A 23322-nucleotide genomic window follows, 5' to 3' on the forward strand; every position below is an offset into this window, starting at 1 on the left:
TAAAAATACAGAACAATAAATTGAGAATAAAAGAATGACAATGGTATGCTATCACACTTTCACTGACACCACGTGACACAATGTCAGCTTGACATGTGACAAATTATTTATTTAAAAATAAAAAGATGATAATATTTTAACCCACATTATTTGACTCACTCTAATCACCCTTCAATATCTATTTTTATTTTCTTTTGTAGTGATGTGATGTGATGATCTAAAGACGATCGAAATAGTAGGTTAAAAGTGAGTAAAAAAAAAGTTAAAATATCATTATCCTTTAAAAAAATAAAAATAAATAACTTAAAAAAAAACTATTAGGCAACACCTCTTTAACATTGGTAATGCAATAATAACATAAAAATATTAATTGTATTAAATTTTTTAAAATAAAAATCAAATAAAGACAAATTAAATAAATATTTTTCTATGGGACCACAGTCATAATTTAACTATTAATAATTAATATAGTTTGAAATAAGAGGAATGGATGACACATAAGACTGTAGGCACAAAAGGAAGGAGTTCTTTATTTAGCATTCATTGTTACATAGGCAAAGGCCTTTGTATTGTATTGCATTGAAGTGAAAACAGAGAGGGTGGTGCGGTGTCTCTGTTTTTTGGCGCTTTCATTCGTAATCTTTCTCAAACACATCGCACCCTTCTAGTTTTTCTCGCTTTCCTCCCAAACTCTTAAAATCATTTTCTTGGGTTTTTCTCCTCTGCTCATTTTCATCACCATTCACTTCTTCTTCTCCCTTCATCCAAAGCACCCAAATGGGGTTGCTCAGCAGTTTCTTCGGGATTATCGGTTTTACTCTTGGAATACCTCTTGGCCTCCTCGTGGGCTTCTTTCTCTTTGTCTACTCAGAAACCAAACACGTCAAGGTTAATAACTTCTTGCATGTTCATTCTGTTGTATTCTAATTCTTTACTCTGACACATGCATTTCTTCTGATCACTTCGGGGGAGCTGATTTTGGGGTTTAGACCCGTTTTGCGTTTTGATTTCTGGGTGATCTTCAAAATCTGATATTTTTTTATTTAATGTCGCAGGACCCTGTTGTTAGGCCGATTAGTGAATTGGGCCCAAATGCTTTGGAGGAACTTCTACCAGAGATTCCTCTCTGGGTGAAGACGCCTGAATTCGAACGAGTTAGTTTTGTGAATTGTGATATTATAAACTTTTTTTTTTTTGTGTTTTAGTTTTTTTTAAGGTTTACGACGATGATGGTGTTACTGTGTTATTGATTTTTTATGTTCTTCAGATTGATTGGTTGAACAAGTTTTTGTCGGATATGTGGCCTTACTTAGACACGGTATTTCAGTGATTCCATTTGGATATGGGTGTCATCGTGCTCCTGTTGGATGATTCTTCAATGATATTTTCGTTTTGGTGTACAGGCAATCTGTAAGATTATTAGAAGCACGGCACAGCCGATATTTGCTGAGTACATTGGGAAGTATCAGATCAAAGCAATTGAGTTTGACAAGTTAAGTCTTGGTACTCTTCCTCCTACTGTCTGCGGTAAGTCTTTTCTCACATCATCCTGATCTTTTGTGCAAATATTTAATTCAAATTTCTGTTCCGCAAATTCTAGTGTTTGTCTTATAACCTGTGAAATTTCACCATCCAAAATGGAATTTCAGATTAGAACATGGTTATTTAGGATAGTTTTCACCCAGGACAGTTTTAATCAATCCATTTCAGCAAAAGGTACAGAAACACTGATTGACATTAGTGTCATGTGTTCTATCTTGGAAATGGACGAAAAGGTTGTCTTGAGAGTCCCAGAGATTTATAAGTAATTGTAGTGCTTTTCTCTTTTTCTTTTTTTGCATTTTGGGTGCTGGAATGAGCACGCGTTTAGTGATATTACTGGTTGATGATACTAGGAAATGCAATAAACCAGAACATAAATATTTGATATCTCTGTTGTAATCTCACTGGCATCTGCCGAGAGTCTTTTGCATAAAAATGCATGATTAAGGATGAATCCTTTGGATGTTTGAAGTACAAATTCACATCAGAAAATAAATTTCACTTGAATAATTCCTGGTGAGAAAAACAGCATTTTATGGATGTGCTTTTCCATCGATCTTTACCTTATATAAGCTTGCAGAACATTTTATTGGTGCCTTTGCCATCTGATAGGTTATAGGAGGTATTATGATCTAGTTACTCTAGTACTATACTGTTTTTTGTCTTTAATTTCTACAATGGTAATTCTGCAGGTATGAAAGTTGTAGAAACAAATGAAAAGGAATTGGTGATGGAACAAGTTATCAAATGGGCTGGCAATCCAAACATAGTGTTGTCATTGTATGTGTCATCTTTGAAGATCACCGTTCAGGTCAGATAAGCCTTGAGGCACAATCCTAAATGGTAAATGTTTTTTCTTTTTTGAGATCCTTCTAGATGATGCTTTCCTTCTGGAAATTCATTTTGATTCTTTGCAGTTGGTGGACTTACAAATATTTGCAACACCACGAATAACTTTAAGACCTTTGGTGCCTACATTTCCATGTTTTGCAAATATTGTGGTATCTTTGTTGGAGAAGGTAAATGAAACACTGTACTCATGCCTATTTTCATTTCTTGCCTTTTCTGATGTTAGAAGTTAGAAGAAATTCTTTCTTATGTAATTAATTATGTTTAATGTCCAGCCTCACGTGGACTTTGGGATGAAAGTATATGGAGGGGATATCATGTCAATACCTGGTCTCTATAGATTTGTGCAGGTGCTTCCGTCTGTTTTTATACCTTATGTTTTTAATTTCTATTTGCATTAGAATATTTGTAGTATTGAACTTACTGGTAAATTAAACTTCTATTTTGTATTTTTCCTTTTCCTTTATATTATCCTTTAATCACTACGTTCTCGGAACATTGTGGCTCTAGTTTGTGCATAATCCATTACTCCTGTGCTCGTTTAATCTTCAGTTATTTAGTGATCTTCTGGATTATTTACACCCCTGCACAAATTTGTAAAGGGCTATTTTTGTTGTTGCTTACTTGTCATCATATTTTTCTTTCCTTGCATTTCCAATTTCTATTATATTTCATAATTCGATTAGAGTTTGAGACCTAACAAACATAGTTGTTGCATACAGGATACAATAAAAAAACAAGTTGCAAATCTCTATCTCTGGCCTCGAACCCTGGAAATTCCTATTCTTGATGAATCAATGTAAGTTTGTATCCAATGATGAGAGTTCTATGTGCTAACAATACTAATTTATCTGTGGCCTATGACCTTTGTAAAACTTTATCCTGCCTTTTAAAATTATATATAATCAGAAAATATTTCCTGCTCCTTATCTGAAGTTGAAGGATGACTTGTCTTAAAATGCTCATAAAGAGGATAACTTGTTATTTTTCATCTTACTAGAAATATGTTATTATTTAAAACATTATATGAATGTTGTTAAAAGAAATTCTGCCTTGCTGAAGTTTAAGTTCAAAATCTGTCTGTTGTATGAAAAATGATTCCTGATACTTTCCTCACATCTCTTACAGGGTGGTAATGAAGAAGCCTGTGGGGATATTACATGTGAATGTGGTTCGTGCTCAGAAGCTCTTAAAGATGGATTTGTTAGGAACTTCTGATCCTTACGTTAAACTAAGTCTTACAGGAGACAAACTTCCAGCAAAGAAAACCACTGTCAAGAGAAAGAATTTGAATCCAGTGTGGAATGAGAAGTTCAAGATTGTTGTAAAAGACCCTCAATCTCAAGTTCTTCAATTACAAGTCTATGACTGGGACAAGGTTTTCCTCTTCTTTCTTCTGTTGTTCAATTTTGACAGAAAAAGCGTACTATAAAAATCTTATCTATAATAGTCAAGTCGTGAAGATAAAAAAGCGTACTAAGATATTTGAATGGAAGACTCTCACCTAAATGCCCGTTTCTTTAAAGTTTCTTCAAGAAAATGGATAGTTATTTTAAACTAATTGGCAGTAGTTATATTATATCTTAGATGGACAGTAACTATAAAATCCTGTCAAATAAATTTGTTTTTGTTTCTACAAATTCTCAGTTACTTTTCAACTATTAAGGAACAACTGGATTTTCAATTTGAGTGCAGCTGTTTGTTTAATGGATTATGTATTTGTTGGTTTTGATAGGACTGATACATCAATGGTATCTTTCTTCAATCTTGTTCTTCATCTCTGTCCATTTGATCCATTGACATCACTTGAAGAAATCAAGTGCTTTTTTTGGTCAAAAGTTGTTGGTGAATTTGCAATTTTTCATGTCCATGATTTTTTTTTAATTGTATTCTTATAAGGTTGGTGCACATGATAAGCTGGGAATGCAGTTGGTCCCTCTGAAGCTTCTTAAGCCGTATGAGAATAAAGAGTTCACACTTGATTTACTGAAGGACACAAATCTGAGCGAAACTCCAAACAAGAAGCCCAGAGGAAAAATTGTGGTGGACTTGACTTTTGTTCCTTTCAAAGAAGATAGCAGCAAGTTTGGTGGACCTTCTGAAGGATATAGCAGAAAGGAAAGTGGATTTGATGTTGTATCCGATGATGAGGTTCAAGAAGGAGCAGGTTTGCTTTCAATTGTTATAATAGAGGCAGAAGAGGTTGAGGGGGAACATCACAACAACCCATTTGCAGTGCTGACCTTTAGAGGGGAAAAGAAGAGAACAAAGGTACACCTTTTCCTTCAGTATGCACCATTTTCCTAACGTTACATAGGATGTTCATCACACAATCTATTCCAAAATTATACAGACGATGAAGAAAACTCGTCACCCGCTATGGAATGAAGAATTCCAATTCATGCTAGAGGAGCCTCCTCAACATGAGAAGATACACATTGAGGTCCTGAGCAAGAGGAAGAACTTCAGTTTTCTGTCAAAGGTGCCAATTCATTGTTCTCATTCATTACAAGACATGTTTAGTGTAGACAGATTTATTGAAATTTTTTGCAATCTATTTATAACCGTTAATTAGGTTGTTTGATTGTGTATGGTATGCAGCAAGAAAAACTGGGGCATGTGGAGATTAACCTAAGGGATGTGGTGCACAATGGTCGCATCAATGAGAAATACAATCTTATAAATTCAAGGAATGGAGTGATGCATGTTGAGATAAGATGGAAGGTGGTTTAAGAAGCCAAAGTAGTAGGGTGTTTGTCAACACTGGTGTTACCTGTTGCTTTCCTCAGAGGCACATCACACACCTCATTCAGATATCTACAACACATTTTGTCTTTTCCACCAACATTTTTGGTACAGATCTGTGTATATAAATTCAATCAAGTGTTGTAAAACTTTGTCGTAAAAGGATTGTTTCTAATAATCTACCAAAATGTAAAAGTAGAAGAAAAAAACTAGACGAAAGATGGTTTTGAAAAGTATAATTTATACTTAAAGATAAAAAAAGTTAAAGAAACTAAGCATGTAATGGAAGTTTTTAAATTTTGGTGTTGATAGGTAAAGATTTCATTTGCGCACTAGTTCAAAAAATATAAACATTTGTTTTTAAAACACACTTTCAAAGCACAAGTATCAAATCTCTACTACGTGTAAATTGTATCTTGTTTTTCTCGTACATATATTCCAGTTACGACTTCATGATGATAATTTGAAAGACGCAATTGTTTTCGTCAATATTTCTTTTAAGTTTACATCTAATAATTTAGATGTTAGAATGAAAAACTAACATAAAACATGACACATTATATACTAGTCAAATGTTATTTGATCTTGGCATATGGTGAAATAATTTTTTACCTCTATTAATAATTAATTTATAAAGTAATTAAAAATATATTAAATGATTTTCCTCCTTCACAAAAACCCAAAAAAATAGACAACACACTCCTTTTAAACTAGAAAATTTGTCCATAATTAAAGTAAGTTTATTTTTTTGAATATGTTACTTTAAAACCATTTAAAGAGAATTTTATTTGGATTTAAATTGTATGGAAAAAAAATTGTTTTACTTAATACATGACAAAAACAATTTTAAGTATAATATTTAATATATACTTTTTATAAGATAGAGGATCAATTGCTAAAATATTAGTGCAAAGTCCAGAAGATGGTTTTCAGAGAAAAAAATAGTTAAAAGTATATTTCAATTTTGTGTTTTTTTTTTTTCTACTTTTACTGAACAATATATAGAGTATGGTTGATTTTAATTAGTTTATAGTTTTTTTTTTTTTCAAAGCAACACCAAAACTTACTACTTATTCTCTTTTTTTTTTCACTTTTATTTTAGTATTTTAATCAAATTCATCCCGGTCCCTCTTTCAAAAATTTAATAGTTGCAACTATACTAAATTAGTTTTTAGGGTGTAAGAGAATTGATTCACAATGGGTTGTAGATTAAGTAATGAAACATAGATATTTATTGATTTTTACAGCAAGTATATAGTTAATGAGCACTAAATATGTCATAAATGTTTTCTCTTTCTTAATAAAAACATTAAATATCTTTCTAAAATTACTAGTTAACCAGTATGGGATGGGACATAATATAAAAGATTTCATTCTTCTAATCAAGAAGAACTTCTAACTGGGAAGATTCCATTTTAAAGGCATTAGAAAAAATGAGGTTTAAAGTAAACGAAAAATAGTAATTATATTTTAAAATTTTAATTCTTTAATATAATTTTTCTTTATAACTTTATAATGACTTTTTGTTATTTTTTTTTCAGAAATTATTGGTTTGGATACTATTAAGGAAGTCCTATCTTGAATCAAATTTCAACTAAGATCAGTTTTGTATTTTCTTTAAATTTTGAGTTCTTTTTTTCTCATTTTTGTGCATATGCTTTAGAAATCCATCACATATATGATCACTTGATAAAAAAAATAAATAAACATTTATTAATCTAAGTTCATAATGATATATTTATTTGTTAGGTTTCAATTTTGGAGAGCAATTTATAAGATATTTGAGCATCCCATCTTAGTTTTTCTTCATGGATAGGGAATCTTGTATTTTTAAACCCTAACTTTACAAATGATTTAGTTATAAAGACTTGATTCGAAAACAATGATGAAGATAAGTTAAACTCTTGCACTAAATATAATGTAAGAATATATCTTTTAAACTTTATTTTTGGCATTTATAGTTCATAGTTGAGAATAATTAAAGAGTGGTACCAAAGTCAACATTATATATAAAATAGCTATCCTTCCTTTTCTTGGTTCTCTTTTCCATTTCTTAGTGAAATTGTTAATATTTTTTTTTTCAGTGTTTTATTGGTTCAACCAAAGTTACCAAAACTACATATAATAGTAACATGAATGAGTTAATATTTTTCTCAAATTCAATATTTATTTATAACTGTAATTTAAAATTTTAAATGTAAACCCATTAGCTTGAGTCCCTTTTACTTTAAGGTAGAGGTTGAAGAAGATGGAAAAGAGAAAAAAAAAAAAACACTGAAAAATCTTTTTATTAACAATTTCACTAAGAAATGGAAAAGAGAACCAAGAAAAGGAAGGATAGCTTGTCTAAAAAATTTAGAGAAAAGGAGGTAAAGAAATACAGGACAATGAAAATTGAAAGTGAATTGGTTTTGAAAATGTTTAGATAGAAATATTGTAATTGCTATGCACAATCCCTTCATCTACTGAGATCACCACTCCTCCCTTTTTGTTTTATATATGACGCAATTCATGAAGTCTAAACCAATAACGTCCATAAATACTATTCTTACTACCTTACAATTAAACATAATTATTAATCCAATAACATCTAAACATTTAAATAAATAATCCGCATAAATATCTTAAATTAACATTTAATTAAATTAAGATTAAGCATTTGTTAAACTTTATAATCATAAAATTTTGCCTAATACTTATATAAGCGTACCTAATAATATCTAAACTGATCCACATAGATATCGTAAATACGCATTTAATTAAATTAAGATTAAACATTTATTAAACTTTATTATCATGAAATTTACCTAATACTTATGTAAACATACCTAATGGAACTTCCATATCATTATTTTAATAAATATTTGCTTTAATAAATTCCTTCTAATTACAGTTAAACAAATATTTCTATATACAAATTACACAGTTCCTTAACTTTTTTTGGATGCCAGTTAGATAGTGTTTCAAACTAATATATTAGCAGAGATAGTGCAAATGGTTCATTTGACAAAAATATTTCATCCTTCCGATTTTTCCTTTTTATGTTAACTTATGCACTAGGAAAGTGAAAACAAGAAAAAAATAAGAAGTTATTTATATTATTTTGATATACTTTTTTGTGAAGTTATATGATTTTCTCGTAAGTAAAAACAGAAAACACATTATTGGCATAAGTTTTTAAGTAGAGAATATATGACATGTGATGAGAGAAACAAGATATCAGTCTAGAGGTTTTACTTTGATTAAAGAAATTTAACAAATTAATTTTATATGTGGTAGGGTGAAACTCACTGATAATGATTCTGTAAAGCAGTAGATGTCACTATAAGTGCACAACTTCGCAAGATCCGATATTAATGCTTGTATCTAATAATTGAGTTTTGTTTGAACCATTATATGTGGTACGCCTGTCTTTACGAATGATTTGTATGATTGATTAAGTATTAAAGTATGCAATGTAAATTTTATTTCTATCTTATGAAGAACTCTTTTGCACATTAGCTTACTTTCTTTCGTGTTTTTGTTTCGTGCTATTTGTCTTTTTTTCTTCTATGATTACCTATTCGGTGGGAGCATATGTGGTTGTAGGTTTAAAGACACATTTAGAGGATGAGAGGAATTAGATTAGTGAAAGGTCTTGGAAAGTTGTAGCAAGTGATTAGTCTGTTTATAAAATTTGGTTGTTCTCAGTTGGTTTGTATAAATGATTAGACTGTATTAATATATTTTATATGATGTATTATCTATTTTAAACACTATATAAAATATTTTATTTTACTAGTTTTATGTTGCTGAAATCTTTACAAGAATACAAATTTATTGAAAATTGAAAAGAACTTCACCGGTCCAATCCAAATTTAGATTAGATTATAGTTTGAAAATAAAAACTTAAAAAGCTATAGAGAGAGGATTTTTCTTCCTGCACCCCATAATTTGTTGGCACATCTCTACTATTTTTAAAATGATTATTTTATTTTTGGTAAAAGTGATTTCCAAATTACTTGTTTTAGAGTTTTTTTATTTTATTTTGGAACAAACATTTTAGAAATTTCAAAATATGACTTTCAGAACAAGATTTTTTGTATAAATTTTTTTATCCAATCTCGTATTTTTCTATCTTCTTGTATATTCTCATAATATTTTGTTGGTTGTGCAAACCAAATAGAATCATGACTTTGAGTTGTACCAAGTCTGAAACCAAGCAGATTTATTTTTTGTCCTATAATTCCCCACTACTGTACATAAAATTATATAAAATAATATTTTTTATTTATGTATTTTTTATTTATAAATAGATCTTTATAACTCATTATAGCTCATTGACTAAGTTCGTTGAAATTTCTATTATGACTATCATCGACTATCGTAAAATAAACTATTCAAAACATATAAAATACATTTTGGAGAGAGCTTTCCGAAACAAGCTTTTTTCTCAACTTTTTTTTTTCTCCTGCTTCATCCTTTTCAGCAGTGCAGCAGAGGTGACGACAAGATAATGGTAAAGAAAAGATATTTTAATCTTTTTTTATTAATATGGAGGTGCACTTAGTAATGATGGGGTGCAAGAAGCCAAAGACTATGCAGATTGTAAAATTTTTCCAGCTAGCAATATGTCCACTTCCGTTGTTTGGGCCTAAGAAAACATGGAAATCAAAGTTGGGTCTTGACACGTGTGACGTCATGTTTGGACTCAATAATGGCCCACATGTCACCGCCAATAAAGTGAAACTGGAGTTTCTTTTGAAGGTGGACCCAAAAACTTGACATCCCTTTTCCTTTTTCTATTTTTATGGTAAGCTTTTCTCTCTCTTTCTCTTCCCCAAAACAATTCTTGATCCCAAATAAATGATTGCCAGACTCCTCTTCTGAATTGAGTAGACTTAATTTCTCTATTTTGACTTATGAATTTTGTGAAAGGTTTCATAAGCAATAGATTATTTTTGGTAGGACTTTTTAAGCAACAGAAGATATCTATTTCCACCTTTAGTATTTTGTGAAAGGCCATGAGTAAAAAGGCTCTTTTTGGTTGTCAAAACTATGTTAATTTTGTTGGCAATTTTTTCCCAAGGCAATGATGTCAATCAATGAAAAAAGCTCCTAAAAATGTTAAGGAAAAAAAATTGAGTCTAGGGTAATGCCAACATGAGAATTGAAAAGAAGCCAATTGGATTTCTGTGTCAAAATCTACATGAACCTTCTTTGCATGTTTGTCAGGTATTTGATGTGTTTCAGGTACAGCTATGCAGAAAAAACACAAAGAAGGAAGCTAGCTAGCACACACTAACATTAAATAAAAGGAAGGTGAGAAATCTGGGACAATGATATTCAACATATGGACCCACAGAATGTATGGATTAGGTTTGACTTGTTCATTATCAACACATGTTACATCATAATTAACAAAAGCTACTGTTGTTTTGGTTCTTCCCTTTGGTACATCTGCGTGGTTGCAACTCCTTTTAATATCTCTCACATTTCCATACAAATAACAACAACACCACCACTAATAAGAATTCATTGGTAATAATATCATAACTTTATGGACAAAATCAAAACAACATGTAGTGCTTCAGCTTTATATATTCTTTCATTATCACCATCTCCAATCAGCGCCAAGAAAATTGTTATCCTTTGTACACATACACACAATAAACTAACTTATCTTAACCACGCTTCCATTAAGGATAAGCCACGAGCAGTGTCAAACTCCTCTCTCAAGTAAATATTTTAAGCTTTTCTTCTTCCAAGTTTCAACCATTTACTACTTTTTTCCTTCCAAGTAATATAGTTAAGTGATAATTACATTTGAGTTATTATGTGTTTTGGAGTCTAAAAATCTGTTATGGTTTTGTACTTTAAAAAGTCTCAGATTATTTTTGTCTTTGACTCTTAAACTATGTAAAACTATTAGATGTATCAAAATACTGTAATTTTTGACAGAATATTTAATTTGATTCTGTTGCATTTGTGTGAAATAAACTTGAAGTTTGGTTTGATGAGTTGGGTGGAGAGTGATGAATTAGATTTGAAAACATAAATATGGTGAAGTGAGGTAGTGTGTTGAATAAACAGAAAAGTGGGAGGCAGCATGAGAGGTGAGTTCTCTAATACACTAAAAAAGGTTGAGCTTTCTAGTTGACTTAGCATAAAGTCTGGCAAATTGGAGATAGTAAAGGGAATCCTATCCCCTCCCCACAAAGGGTTTCATGAGGATTCTTTGTTAATGCTTCTCCACTCATTACCAGGAAGAACCTCTCATGGCAAAAACCTTTTTTTTTTCTCTCTCTCTCTCATAGGCTCTCCCTCAAGAGGTGTGTGTGTGTGTGTGAGGCATGTGTGCCCTCAAAAGGAGGGAGTGAATTGAAAAGTAGTCACTGTCTTTGTTCCTTATTGATGGTCTCTTGTGGGGGAGAGGAATAACTTTTTGCATCCTAGAAAGATTAGGGTTTTTCTCTTTTACTTTTATGTATATATAAATAAAAGATGGTCTTTTGAGAGAGTAAAGTGAGTGGGAATAGGCAACACCATGATCATTTTTCTCTTCCTATTCTATCTCATACCATTATGGATTGATTCTTCCTTGGAACACCAATACAACAAAATCCTTTTGATTCTCCCAACACACCAATTACAGATATGTCAAATGGGAACCACAATTCTTCCATATTTTTTCAAAAGTATCTCAGACAACCTCACCACTAACTAGGTTTTCGATGCTATACATGCACATGCACTGTTCCACAAACATGCCATCTACACATCATGCACCAAATTTCAAACACATCCATTATATTTTCTAATGGTGGGCACAGAACAAATCAATCCACAAAAAGCATATATTCTTCTTCCCAACTTTCCACTCATATTTTAGATCTGGTTTCGTCATTCATCAACATGAAATGCTGATGCTTAAAGTTTGTAAATTAGAACCTTTTCTTAATTAAAGTCAACTCTTCTGGTTTGCTTCCAAGGATATGCTCTTATCTGTCATGCAGAACAAAGTACTGTAATTATTGATATGAGCTTGCAGATTGTTACTGCAGAAATGACGGAGTCAAGTCAAATGTGGAAAAATTGAAATCATCAAACCCTAAAATACTGTTTTGTTGGCGAGGGTTTTTCTAGAAAATCATGAAGAGAATTTTATATTGTTCTTGTATGTGCATACAATTGTTGCAATAAATCCTAGTTTTTTATTATGCAGAAATTTCAAGGCTCTAGATTTTGACCATTCATTTGCCAATTTTGAGGCTGTGGTTCATTGACCGATATTACCTTGATTTTTATAAGTTAGAAAATATGCAGCACGACAAATAGTTTGCCATGTTCAAGGAAAACTTTACAGAAGACTTCATTATTATAATTATTACAAGAGATAACAAATGTTCTAATACCAAACGGTCTTACTCAACCCTACTATGGAACTTCTTGTTTCCACTGTTTCATATTTCAGCATCGTGTGATGTGTTGTTGAAAGAAGTGAGTGATAACCAAAAGGGCGTTGATTTCGTAAAATAATAAGTTTATAGAAAATTGTTGTTTTAATAATGCCATAATATGGGGTTGAATAATACTATAAAATAAATGCTCTTTTGACGTATCAAAAGGTGCTAGAAAGCATGAAAAAAGTTATATACTTCATGTAACAAATTAAATTGCCAGGATTAAAAAAACCCTGACCTCAAAGAAGTTAATAAGTTGGAGGGTATGATTCATAGAAAGAACATTTGATAATCTTATTTAGTAAATAAGATAATCTATACCATTTATAACAGTCAAAAATATGATTCAACAATAATAATGTAGCTATTATTTAATTTATTTTATAAAATATTAATTACTCATTGATTTTTTTAAAATATTAATTAATATAGTTTATTTTTTTTAAATATTATAAAAAATTTAATTCAATAATTTATAAATTTGAAAAATTTAGAAAAAAAAAACAAATTGAAAACTTTTGACTTAATTAAATTAAACATTAATGAAGACGAAACCGAACCAAGTCTAATTAGAAAAATAAAAATTCAACTTAATCTAACTTGAAATTTCTTTGTTTGATTAGGTAATCGATTTATGTAAATCCAAATTAATTTGTCTTTTACACCAATAATTAGATAAATAAATTAATTACTTAAGATTTAAGTTGTTAGCTCTGGAAACTATACCATTAAAAAAGTGTTTGATATATCTTACTAACATTTAATTAACATTTATATAAAAATTTTATTTTTATTACATATATTTCGTAAATTTATTTTTGAACCTTGGTGTTATCAATATTTTCAAAAATAAAATTAAAAAATACATCTATTTGACTATTCTAAATTTTAAGAAAATTTCACCGTCTTGTAATTTTTTATTTTTAATTCTTAATAATTACAATTTTTTACTTCACTCTTTAGAATAAAATTCTTGCTATAAACTTTAAATTTATTTTAAGTAATAATTAAACTTGTCAAATGACTGTAGAAAAACATCAATATAATTAAAACACATAAATTAGATGTTCTATACATATTAACATACACATCAACATGAAAAAAATATATTTATATCAAATTGAGAGTGTGAGAATTACATATATCATTTAACAAGTTATAATATATAAAAGCACTTTGAACCCAGCTACAGGAACCAAAATGAATATACACCAAGCTTTCCCACTTGTAAAAGACTATTTTTTTTTCAGCAACAAAACAAAAAATGAGAGGAAGAAAAGTACACCAAATCTTAATTATTTTACCAATTCTTCTCTCTTATATTTTGTAAGGCTGCTATAAAAAAACACGCATTTTGACTTTCTTTTTACACATTTATATTTTAATTTTTTCAATTAACACATGACAAAGTACTAGTTAATAGAATATATCATGTAAACGGTGAAGAATCTGATTTTAAAATGTAAGGCTGAGTATTAAGCCAAGTATTAAAAAAAGGATTATTTATTACAGATACAAACATAATTTATTTTATATAATTTTAAACATTATTTTGACCGTACTCGAATAGTTAAAGACTATTTCGCTATATTAATTATTTATTTGGACTAAATAAAAGTTTAAATAAAATGAATTAAAAGTAACCAAGAAAAATCTTAAAATGGCAAACACACGGTCTTCAAGAAAAAAAGTGTACCTTTCCCTAACGTGATTTTGACTTAAAATCATTTTTGACATGTCAATTATCTTGTTAACAAATAACATAATTTGGGTACTTTAAGTAATATAAAACTCATCACTGTGCTGAATATGATTTGTGCAATTATAGATTTTGCACGCCAAACATTGGTTCCATTACCATCATATTGGTCAACCTCCTAAATCACATTTACCATTCATTGATTATTCAACTTGATAATTAAAAAAGCAGAAAGCAATTTCATGAACTGAAAAAATAAATAAAAATAAAGGTGAAAAAGAGGAAAGAAAAGAAAAGATAAAAAGAAATTTAAAGAAATGAATGGCATGTGATGAGATCCATTGGCAGGCACTAATGTCAACAGGGTTGACAAGGGCACCACAAAACAACTGCTGTGATGACATGCACGTGTGCCATATTCACCATCATCATCATCATCTCATGTGAGGGTTAAACAAATAAAAAATAAATAAAAATCAAAATAAAAAGTATGGGAATTCATATTTTGAATGATGAAGAAAATCCCACCATGTTGACTCATGCCAAATAATGATCCTCCATGATGATGATGCATGGGAGGGCCATGGTCATGTACACACTCAATTATGTGAAATACTTTTTAACATTTATACAAAAACCATGGTCTCTTCAAAGGATTATGTTATGCCATGTTCCCACTTCTTCCACTAACCTACTTTATTAATCTTGATTAGGCTGAGGGAAGACAAAATGAATCACTTATGGTGATGGACATTTACCAACTTACCCCTTTCACAAAAAATAAATAAATAAAGGTGAAGGGGCTTAAAGGAGGATTGGACTGAAATTGCAATAATTGAAAAGCTGTTTTCATCAATTAGGTTTGATTATGCCCACACTTGTCACTAATGTCACTGTGTTAGATTAGATTAGGTTTGATACATCTTCCCAGGGTGGCTTATAAGGACTTTGATTATTGATTCAGAATAGTAATAATAATGACATCCTATTATTACTACTAATTAGGATCTTAATGGACAGATAGAGTAGGAGTAATAATTGTTTTATATTTTACTTGTTTAATAAATATTTATTACGAACTTATATTTGTAAAAATATGTATTATACGAGTATTTGTATATTTTTTTTTAAATTTATGAGTATTTATAGATATTTTTTAAAAATAAAATTAATATTTAACAAAATATTTTAATTATAAATTCAAATAAAAATATAATGTATAGTGTAAATAATCCATTTAAATAATGTTGAATGACAGTTTATAAAAAAATGAATATTTTTTAAAATCAATCGATAAAAAATAACTCATTCAAAATCAATGTGTTAATATTTGAATCATATTTTTTATTTTATTTTTAATTTAAATTATAATATAATGAATACAAATATCTACAGATACATATATTATAATATCTGTACCCATCTCATCATCCCATTAACATGTAGCTATACAAAATATCCATATCAGTTTAGCTACAAATATTCTCCTTGTTTTACACGTTAATAACAATTTCAATGTGTTTATAAACTGTACAAACTATTAAATGTTGGTTCCATAAACATGGAGAAAGAGGGTGGTGATGATCTGCATCGACAAATTCATTCTAAAGACAAATGTTGTAGATAATGCAGAGATAAAAGGAAGGAAAGAAAAAAAGAATGTGAGAAACAAAAGTTTATTTGACTTTTTGGTTGATTATTATGAAAGCTTCACGTCAACTAGGAGATAAAGGATTTGGTTAGATGAATTAAGAGAATAATTTAAATTATTGTGAAAGAAATGCTGTAACATTAGTTTGTGGAAAAGGTGTTTTTATTTTATTTTATTTTTCTTCTTACCATCCTTTTTAAGTATTTCTCAAAAAACAGACTAAAAATGTAATTACTTTGGAAGATAATAAAAAGGGATGATGTATAGTTTCTTAACTAAATTAGGTTTTACTGTAGTTGTTATTCAGTTCTTAAATTAAGTTTGCTAATTTTTATAATTATTTGAAAAAATATTAATTATAATTTTTTTAAGTATATTCAAACCTTTTAAGGGGATGATGTATAGTTTCTTTAATTATTTTTTTTCTGAGTTTTTGATAGAATTATTTCAGTGACTTTTTATTGCTTAGTTTTTATTTTTATTAAAACAAGGGTCAATGTCATTTATTCCATTAGATTAATATATATTGATGTTGGTTTAAAGATAATAATATGATAATATAATACATAATATCTAACTATTTTGGATAAACTTGACAATTATTACTCTCTAATTAGTGTTACCAAATTTAACATAAGGATTGCATTAATTTTTTTTAACAAAAAACAAAGACTACATTAAAAGAAAAAATTAAGAAATCATATTAAATAATTTTAATAAGTACACAAAATTATTAAACTTTAATTACATCGCAGACAATGATTATGTTAGTTTTTCTTTTATATTATTATTACTACGCGAGAATCGACATCACATTTCTCTTGGTTTTCTTTTGCAACAAACCAACAACTACCTTTCTTTCACCAAGTCTACCAACTGGTCCAAATAAAATTTAACCTAAATAAATGCTGTTAATGAATTTAGATTTGGTTAACCTAACTAATGCTGCAATCGATATTCGAACCAAACTCAATCATAACGAGGCTGTCATAAAATGTACGCACTTTAGTTGATATTAATACTGTAATAGAAAAAAAAAATCTCGTACTTGATGCCAAAAAAATAGCTTTTTCAATACTTTCGTATTAAATATGCATCAGCTAATCATCATCTGCTATTTTGGTTACATATATTTTTATCTAATAACAGTAATAAAATATTAATGAGACTGAAATTCAAGAATAATTGAAGTTTCACCTTGTCTGAACAAGATAAACAATACAGAAACAAAAATGACCCAAGAATTTTTATTATCATGTAACTTGTTAATAAAAATTTTCTGAATTTTGAAAATAGTATTTAAATGAAGAATTTGAAGAAAATAGTTAGGTTAAAAAGGAAAAGGGAAGGAGCAATAAAAGAAGAAAGAGATGAAGATGATGACATGATATGATCTGATGGTAGTAAAGAGGAGATAATAAAGCAAAGCAAGGAGTGGAACCAACTTTTCCCATTCAACCAAAACGTGCTTTCTAAATATTTTTTTTTTATATAATAATAATAATAATTTGTTTGAAAATGATTTCATTTCATGGCTTTTACCCTGTCTTTAATCTTTTGGGTAAAGGAGCCTAAAAAACAGGTCAAAATGCTCCTCACTCACTCATCTCCAGCACACAGACACACACTCAGTCCATGGCCGCCAACAAAAACAACGTCAACAACAAACAACAACAACCAACGTAACATCCTCAATATTAACAACGACCACACCAAACCAAACACTTCCTTCTCAAACCATACCATGCTAGTGCTACATTATATTGCTTGCTAGTAGTACCTCTCTGCCATCCGTTTCATTTATATTTATTCATTCAGTGGCCTCGGTTTTCGTGCTCCCTTCCTACTTTTCATAAAACCCCATTTCTTCTCTCTCTGCAAAGCTCGAAGCTTTTCGCCATTTGAGATCTGGGATTTCCGGGCTGGAGCTTTTTCCTTTCTGGGTTGCAGCATTTTCGGCGTCAGAGAGATCCCAACGTCTCTTACCATGGCAAGCAAGTGGAAGAAAGCCAAGGTCGCGCTTGGTCTCAACCTCTGCATGTTCGTCCCCAGAACGTTAGACAACGATTCGCCGCCCCACACGGTGGTTTCCGAGCGCCTCTCCGACGCCGCCCTACTATCTCCGGCCAGCTGGAACACCAGCTCTTCCCGCCCCACCACGCCGCTTTCCTCTTTTCATGGCTTGAAACTTTCCAAAAGTGGCAGCAAATCCTCCAAGGTCCGGCTCTCATTCATTTCCAACTTCTTACTCTCTCTCTCTCTCCCTGCATGTATGTTTGTGTTTTTCATTTAAATATTTTGACAAGTTCTATTTTGGTCTGGTTGATTGTGAAAGTTTAGATGGACTAAAAATGAATTTGCGCAAAATAAGAAATTTTTGAACCGTGTTCAAATTAAGAAATGAATCCGGGTTAAACGTTGTTAACATAAAAGGAAATTAAATGTCTTTAAGGGTCTTTGGATGTTTTTTGTCAGGGAAGTAATGATTTGTCATTACTGGGTTTTGCTGTTTTAATGAACTGTCTTATGTTGTTCTTCATGAGAATGAAGTGGCATCTTTTTGGTGTCTGAGAATATCGGTTTTCTGTAACGTGATTCTGATATAAGGTTGGTGTGTGATTTAGTTGTGAAGTTCATTTGAATTCGTTGGGTAGTATCGCGGAATGAGGTGGAGCGATTTATTGAATTGCACGTGGTGTTGTAATTAAGGACTGATATTCAGGGTGGTGTTACCAATTTTTAGGGACCAAAATTCCTTTTTAGTTGTTGAGTTCCTTGTGTTAGTTTGGTTCTTTAGCCTACTTCTAGCGTACTGCAACTTGGGCTTAGAGCTGTAATTTATTGACTTGTAGCAATAGTGTATACAGGGGACAAGTGAGTTTGAAGTTTTGTATCAAGAATTCTACTTTTCATGTGCCTTGAGCTGATATTACTGTTTCCTGCATGTTTCAATACCCCTTTTATGCATAAGATTTTTCCTTCTTTTCCTTTCTATTGCCAAGCAATTCTTTTCTTCTAAAAGCAATCCTTATACGATGTATTGGTTGGCTTGTTCATTTAGTCAAGTCATAGTAGCAGTTTTTGATGACCGGTACACCTGATTTGCTGAATAATCAATTTTTTTATTGCAATACTTTTGGGCCGGTGTAAATCCTGTTTAGTCCCTTTCTGTAGCATTCAGGTGTGCTTGACTAGACAAGGTGATTAGGTTTTTCACCATCCCTCTAAATCTCTGTAATTGAAAAGCCTTATGCTTAATGGGGATCTTATGAATGATTGTTAAGCCTTACTTTGGCAACATGCTAGATATGAAAAGGAAATATCATAATGGCAAAGGGGTGTTTTAAGTCAATGTATCATTGCATTTGCCCTCTGTCGTTTTCAGAGTTGTTTGTTTCAATATTAAGTAACTTGGTAATATTCAAACACTACATATCTTCAACTATAGAAGATTATTTCCCACTGTGCATATTATATGTTGAATTAAATAGCTAAAATACTTAAGGTTGGAAAATGAAATTGCAGAGGATTTTTTTTTTTTTAAACTTCCGTATCAAATATGAGTACTGGAATTAAAATATTCTCGTCTTTTCTTATTTGTTTGACTTTTTCCTTTATTAGAACTAAACCTGATTTTGATACAGGTACTGTTTATTTACCTTGTGTAATCTGTTCATGAATGTATTTATTTGCATGAAGCCTTGAAAGTCTGTGAAACTATTTACATAATATTATATATGTTCTGACTAGCTTTTATTTTCAAACATTCAGCAAACCTGCTCAATATGCTTAACCAAAATGAAGCAAGGATCCGGCCATGCTATATTCACTGCAGAATGTTCACATTCCTTCCATTTCCACTGCATTGCTTCAAATGTGAAACATGGAAACCAAATATGTCCGGTGTGTAGGGCAAAATGGAAGGAAATACCCTTATCGGGTCCCAGTTTGGATCCTATCCCTGGCAGAGTTTCACCAAGTCCCATCAATTGGCCCCAAAATGATGCTTTGATGGCAGTGGTCCACCGTCTACCCCTACCTCATCCTCACCGAGATTTAAATAGGAGGCATGTTGTGCCACTTTATCAGGCTTCTGAGCCAGGCATATTTGACGATGATGAATCCTTGAATCATCAACATGTGTTTTCTGAGCGAAGTCCTTGCATTGAGAATACTGAAGATACTGAGGCTGCTAGAGCTATAGAGATTAAAACATTCCCAGAAGTATCTGCTGCTCCGGGATCCAAGACTCATTCTAACTTCACAGTTTTGGTTCATCTCAAAGCTGCTACTGCCGCAGACACAGCTGCAGTCAAAAGACAAAACCTTAGTAGAAACCAGGCAAATTTGGCACAGATTTCTCAGACTCCGCGTGCGCCTGTGGACTTGGTCACAGTGCTTGATGTGAGTGGTAGCATGGCTGGAACTAAGCTTGCACTACTCAAAAGAGCAATGGGGTTTGTCATACAGAACCTAGGCTCTAATGACCGGCTCTCTGTTATCGCCTTTTCTTCCACAGCTCGGCGCCTTTTTCCTCTGTGCAGAATGACCGATTCCGGGCGACAGCAGGCACTGCAAGCTGTTAATTCTTTGGTTGCAAACGGTGGTACCAATATCGCAGAAGGGCTGAGAAAAGGTGCCAAGATAATGGAAGATCGAAAGGAAAAGAATCCAGTTGCCAGTATTATCCTACTCTCCGATGGTCAAGATAACTACACTGTCAATGGCTCTGGAACTAACCAGCCTCGACCAAATTACCAGTTTCTTCTGCCCACTTCTATCAGTGGTGGTGATAGTTCAGGATTTCAAATTCCCGTGCACGCTTTTGGCTTTGGTGCAGACCACGATGCTTCACTGATGCACTCCATTTCAGAGATTTCTGGTGGCACGTTTTCTTTCATCGAGACTGAAGCCGTGTTACAGGATGCGTTTGCACAATGCATTGGAGGACTTCTGAGCGTAGTTGTTCAAGAGCTTCAAGTGGGAATCGAGTGTATACACCCAAATCTCAGTCTTGTCTCGCTAAAAGCAGGGAGTTACCCAACCCGTGTGGTGGGTGATGGACGCAAAGGATCGATTGAAGTTGGAGACCTGTATGCCGATGAAGAGAGAGATTTTCTAGTGTCAGTTAATGTCCCTGCTGCATCTGGCAATGAAACATCATTGATAAAGGTGAAATGTGTATACAAGGATCCATTAACTCAGGAAACAGCAACAATAGAAAGTGAAGAAGTTAAGATTAAGCGGAGTGAAATCTCTGGGCAGGTAGTAATGTCGCTTGAAGTGGATAGACAACGCAACAGGCTTCAAGCGGCTGAGGCAATGGCTCAGGCTCGTGTTGCAGCTGAACGAGGGGACCTGAGTGGAGCAATATTGATTCTTGAAAACTTTAGAAAGATGCTGTCGGAGACTGTTTCAGCGAAATCCAACGACCGTTTATGTGTTGCATTAGATGCTGAGCTTAAGGAAATGCAAGAGCGGATGGCGAGTAGGCATGTGTATGAAGCATCTGGGAGAGCATATATACTTTCTGGATTGAGTTCACATTCATGGCAAAGAGCAACAGCAAGAGGTGATTCCACTGATAGGTCAAGTCTTGTTCAGGCATATCAGACACCATCAATGGCTGAGATGCTTACTCGATCTCAGGCCACGTTACTAGGTAGTCCATCAGGGCAGAGGCTGCTCCAGCCACTGTTGTCGGTCAGAGCACAACCGAGCCCAAGGTGATTCAACAGGGGTTTTGGGGAACCATCTTCAGATTAAGCCCTTCCACTGATTTTGCCATTTTGGCTTATAAAATATGTGGGGGAGGGTGGTAGTAAACGGGAGTCATGAACAGAAGATTTCTTTGAGCTGTGATTTTGTTTTTTAATATATGTAAAAATGAATAAAATATTGAGGAAAGGGTGGAGGGTTACTTAAAACCAATGGAGAAAAGGGTAGTAGACAGGAATTTACTACATTGTGTTTCTTCTATTTTGGGGGTTAAAAGGTTTTCTTTTGGCTTCAGTTTTCTTTCCTCTGATTATGTCGTTTTTTGGGGGTGGTGTACATACAGAAGAATGCCTTTTCTTTTTTTCTGGGACACCTGGGTATAAAGCTTGTAGCTGTGCAAATGGTTGGGATGATCTCATCAGTATAATATATGTTTTCAATTCTTTCAGAACTTGTTCTTTTCAGTATTGTCTTTTACACACATCTCCATCTCTGGGCATGGAAATGCAGTCGAAAAAATGGCACATTTTGATTTTTATACCAAGACATTAAACATCTAGTCATTAGTTGTATTCAGTCATTGGAATTTTTTTACGTTTGATTTTTATACTAAAAAAAGGCAGTAATTTATGGTTGCTCTTTTTAAAAGCATGTAGCTAGCTGGTAAGCAGTATTTTGAGATGAGTAAAAAATATTAGCAGAAAAATCTTTATAACAAAATTTGCACACCTTTTCTCTTTATCTTTATGACATCACTTATCTCATTTTTTTTCTCTTCTCTTCATATCCATCTAGTTTGCGTTCACACTGTTGAATCATTTTCTTACATATGTTGAAAAAACTACGCTTTTGGGATTAGAAAATTGTTACTCCATCGCCTTAGAAGCAGTGGTATGATGTCTGAAGTGGTCCAACAGAATTTTGTTTTTTTCTCACACAGAACTCTAGGTTGTTTGCATATAGGGAGAAACCATGCAAGTCACATGTGACTAATGTAGTGCACTGATACAAGTCACGTGCAAGCATGTCTCAAACGACAAATCCAGTGAACCCATCCCTGCCATACATGGACATGTTTATAATTAGTTGTAGTGTGGTCCATCATTCTATTCTAGTTATTTGTGATCCCGTTCTCTTGCAGCATCGTAAACAAGTGTTCTTGCTTTTCGCAATGTGTTTAGATGATGGACTATGGTTCATCATGTAGACCAACCTTTTAGGTTGCAGACACTAAACTTAGTCTAAACCAAATATTAAAACCAGAGTTTAATAGTATGTCCATGTGTTGGTATCTGTACAACAAAAGCCAAAATATAGGTATTTGGATTGGGCATTAACGACCACACCGAAACCTTTTTATCTCAATTATAGGGTTCGCAACTTGAATATACCAGAGAACTATCCACTAAAAGACCAACGATTAACTTGCACAAAGGAGGCAAGTTCTAGTTGTCTTAGTCTATTTCAACAAGAGTCATCACTTGTCAGGGATCACGATTTCATGATTAGAATTTGGTAGCTGGCTTCATGCAAATTCTGTCAAATCACTAATAATTTTGCAGAATTTTGGAAAATTCTGAACTATTCTCTTGAAGAATTTAGCAGAATCCAAATAATTACTGTTCAATTCAATTATAATATTTCCGCTTCTGTTCAATTCAATTCTAGTGTTTCGG

General features: G+C 32.0%; 2 protein-coding genes across 3 annotated transcripts; both read left to right on the forward strand.

Annotated features, from left to right (window-relative positions):
• The first annotated feature begins 542 nt into the window (after positions 1 to 542).
• Positions 543 to 5316, forward strand: LOC114189968 (synaptotagmin-3). Of its 2 annotated transcripts, XM_028078697.1 has the most exons (12): positions 543 to 888; positions 1056 to 1154; positions 1268 to 1318; positions 1404 to 1527; positions 2235 to 2353; positions 2460 to 2561; positions 2667 to 2741; positions 3114 to 3190; positions 3520 to 3769; positions 4291 to 4662; positions 4745 to 4873; positions 4993 to 5316. In XM_028078697.1, exons 1-12 carry the CDS (start codon positions 778 to 780, stop codon positions 5122 to 5124), a joined length of 1641 nt encoding a protein of 546 aa, XP_027934498.1. In that variant the 5' UTR covers positions 543 to 777; the 3' UTR covers positions 5125 to 5316. The 2 variants fall into 2 exon arrangements, with proteins under 2 accessions (XP_027934498.1, XP_027934499.1); XM_028078698.1 differs by lacking the exons at positions 543 to 888; positions 1056 to 1154; positions 1268 to 1318; positions 1404 to 1527 and having other exon boundaries at positions 2288 to 2385.
• Positions 5317 to 17483: 12167 nt separating this feature from the next.
• On the forward strand, positions 17484 to 22097 carry LOC114191759 (E3 ubiquitin-protein ligase WAV3-like). The gene is made up of 2 exons (XM_028081136.1): positions 17484 to 18146; positions 19700 to 22097. Exons 1-2 carry the CDS (start codon positions 17916 to 17918, stop codon positions 21656 to 21658), a joined length of 2190 nt encoding a protein of 729 aa, XP_027936937.1. The 5' UTR covers positions 17484 to 17915; the 3' UTR covers positions 21659 to 22097.
• The last annotated feature ends 1225 nt before the right edge of the window (positions 22098 to 23322 follow it).

The sequence above is a fragment of the Vigna unguiculata genome, chromosome 7 (assembly GCF_004118075.2).
Source record: "Vigna unguiculata cultivar IT97K-499-35 chromosome 7, ASM411807v1, whole genome shotgun sequence".
In the NCBI taxonomy this organism is placed as follows: domain Eukaryota; kingdom Viridiplantae; phylum Streptophyta; class Magnoliopsida; order Fabales; family Fabaceae; genus Vigna; species Vigna unguiculata.

Coding starts and splice junctions, on each gene's coding strand:
- LOC114189968 (XM_028078697.1), top strand. CDS start 778: ATGGGGTTGCTCAGCAGTTTCTTCGGGATTATCGGTTTTACTCTTGGA. Junction 2,742..3,113: donor GTCTCTATAGATTTGTGCAG/GTGCTTCCGTCT, acceptor TGTTGCATACAG/GATACAATAAAAAAACAAGT. Junction 4,663..4,744: donor GGGAAAAGAAGAGAACAAAG/GTACACCTTTTC, acceptor AAAATTATACAG/ACGATGAAGAAAACTCGTCA.
- LOC114191759 (XM_028081136.1), top strand. CDS start 17,916: ATGGCAAGCAAGTGGAAGAAAGCCAAGGTCGCGCTTGGTCTCAACCTC. Junction 18,147..19,699: donor GTGGCAGCAAATCCTCCAAG/GTCCGGCTCTCA, acceptor TCAAACATTCAG/CAAACCTGCTCAATATGCTT.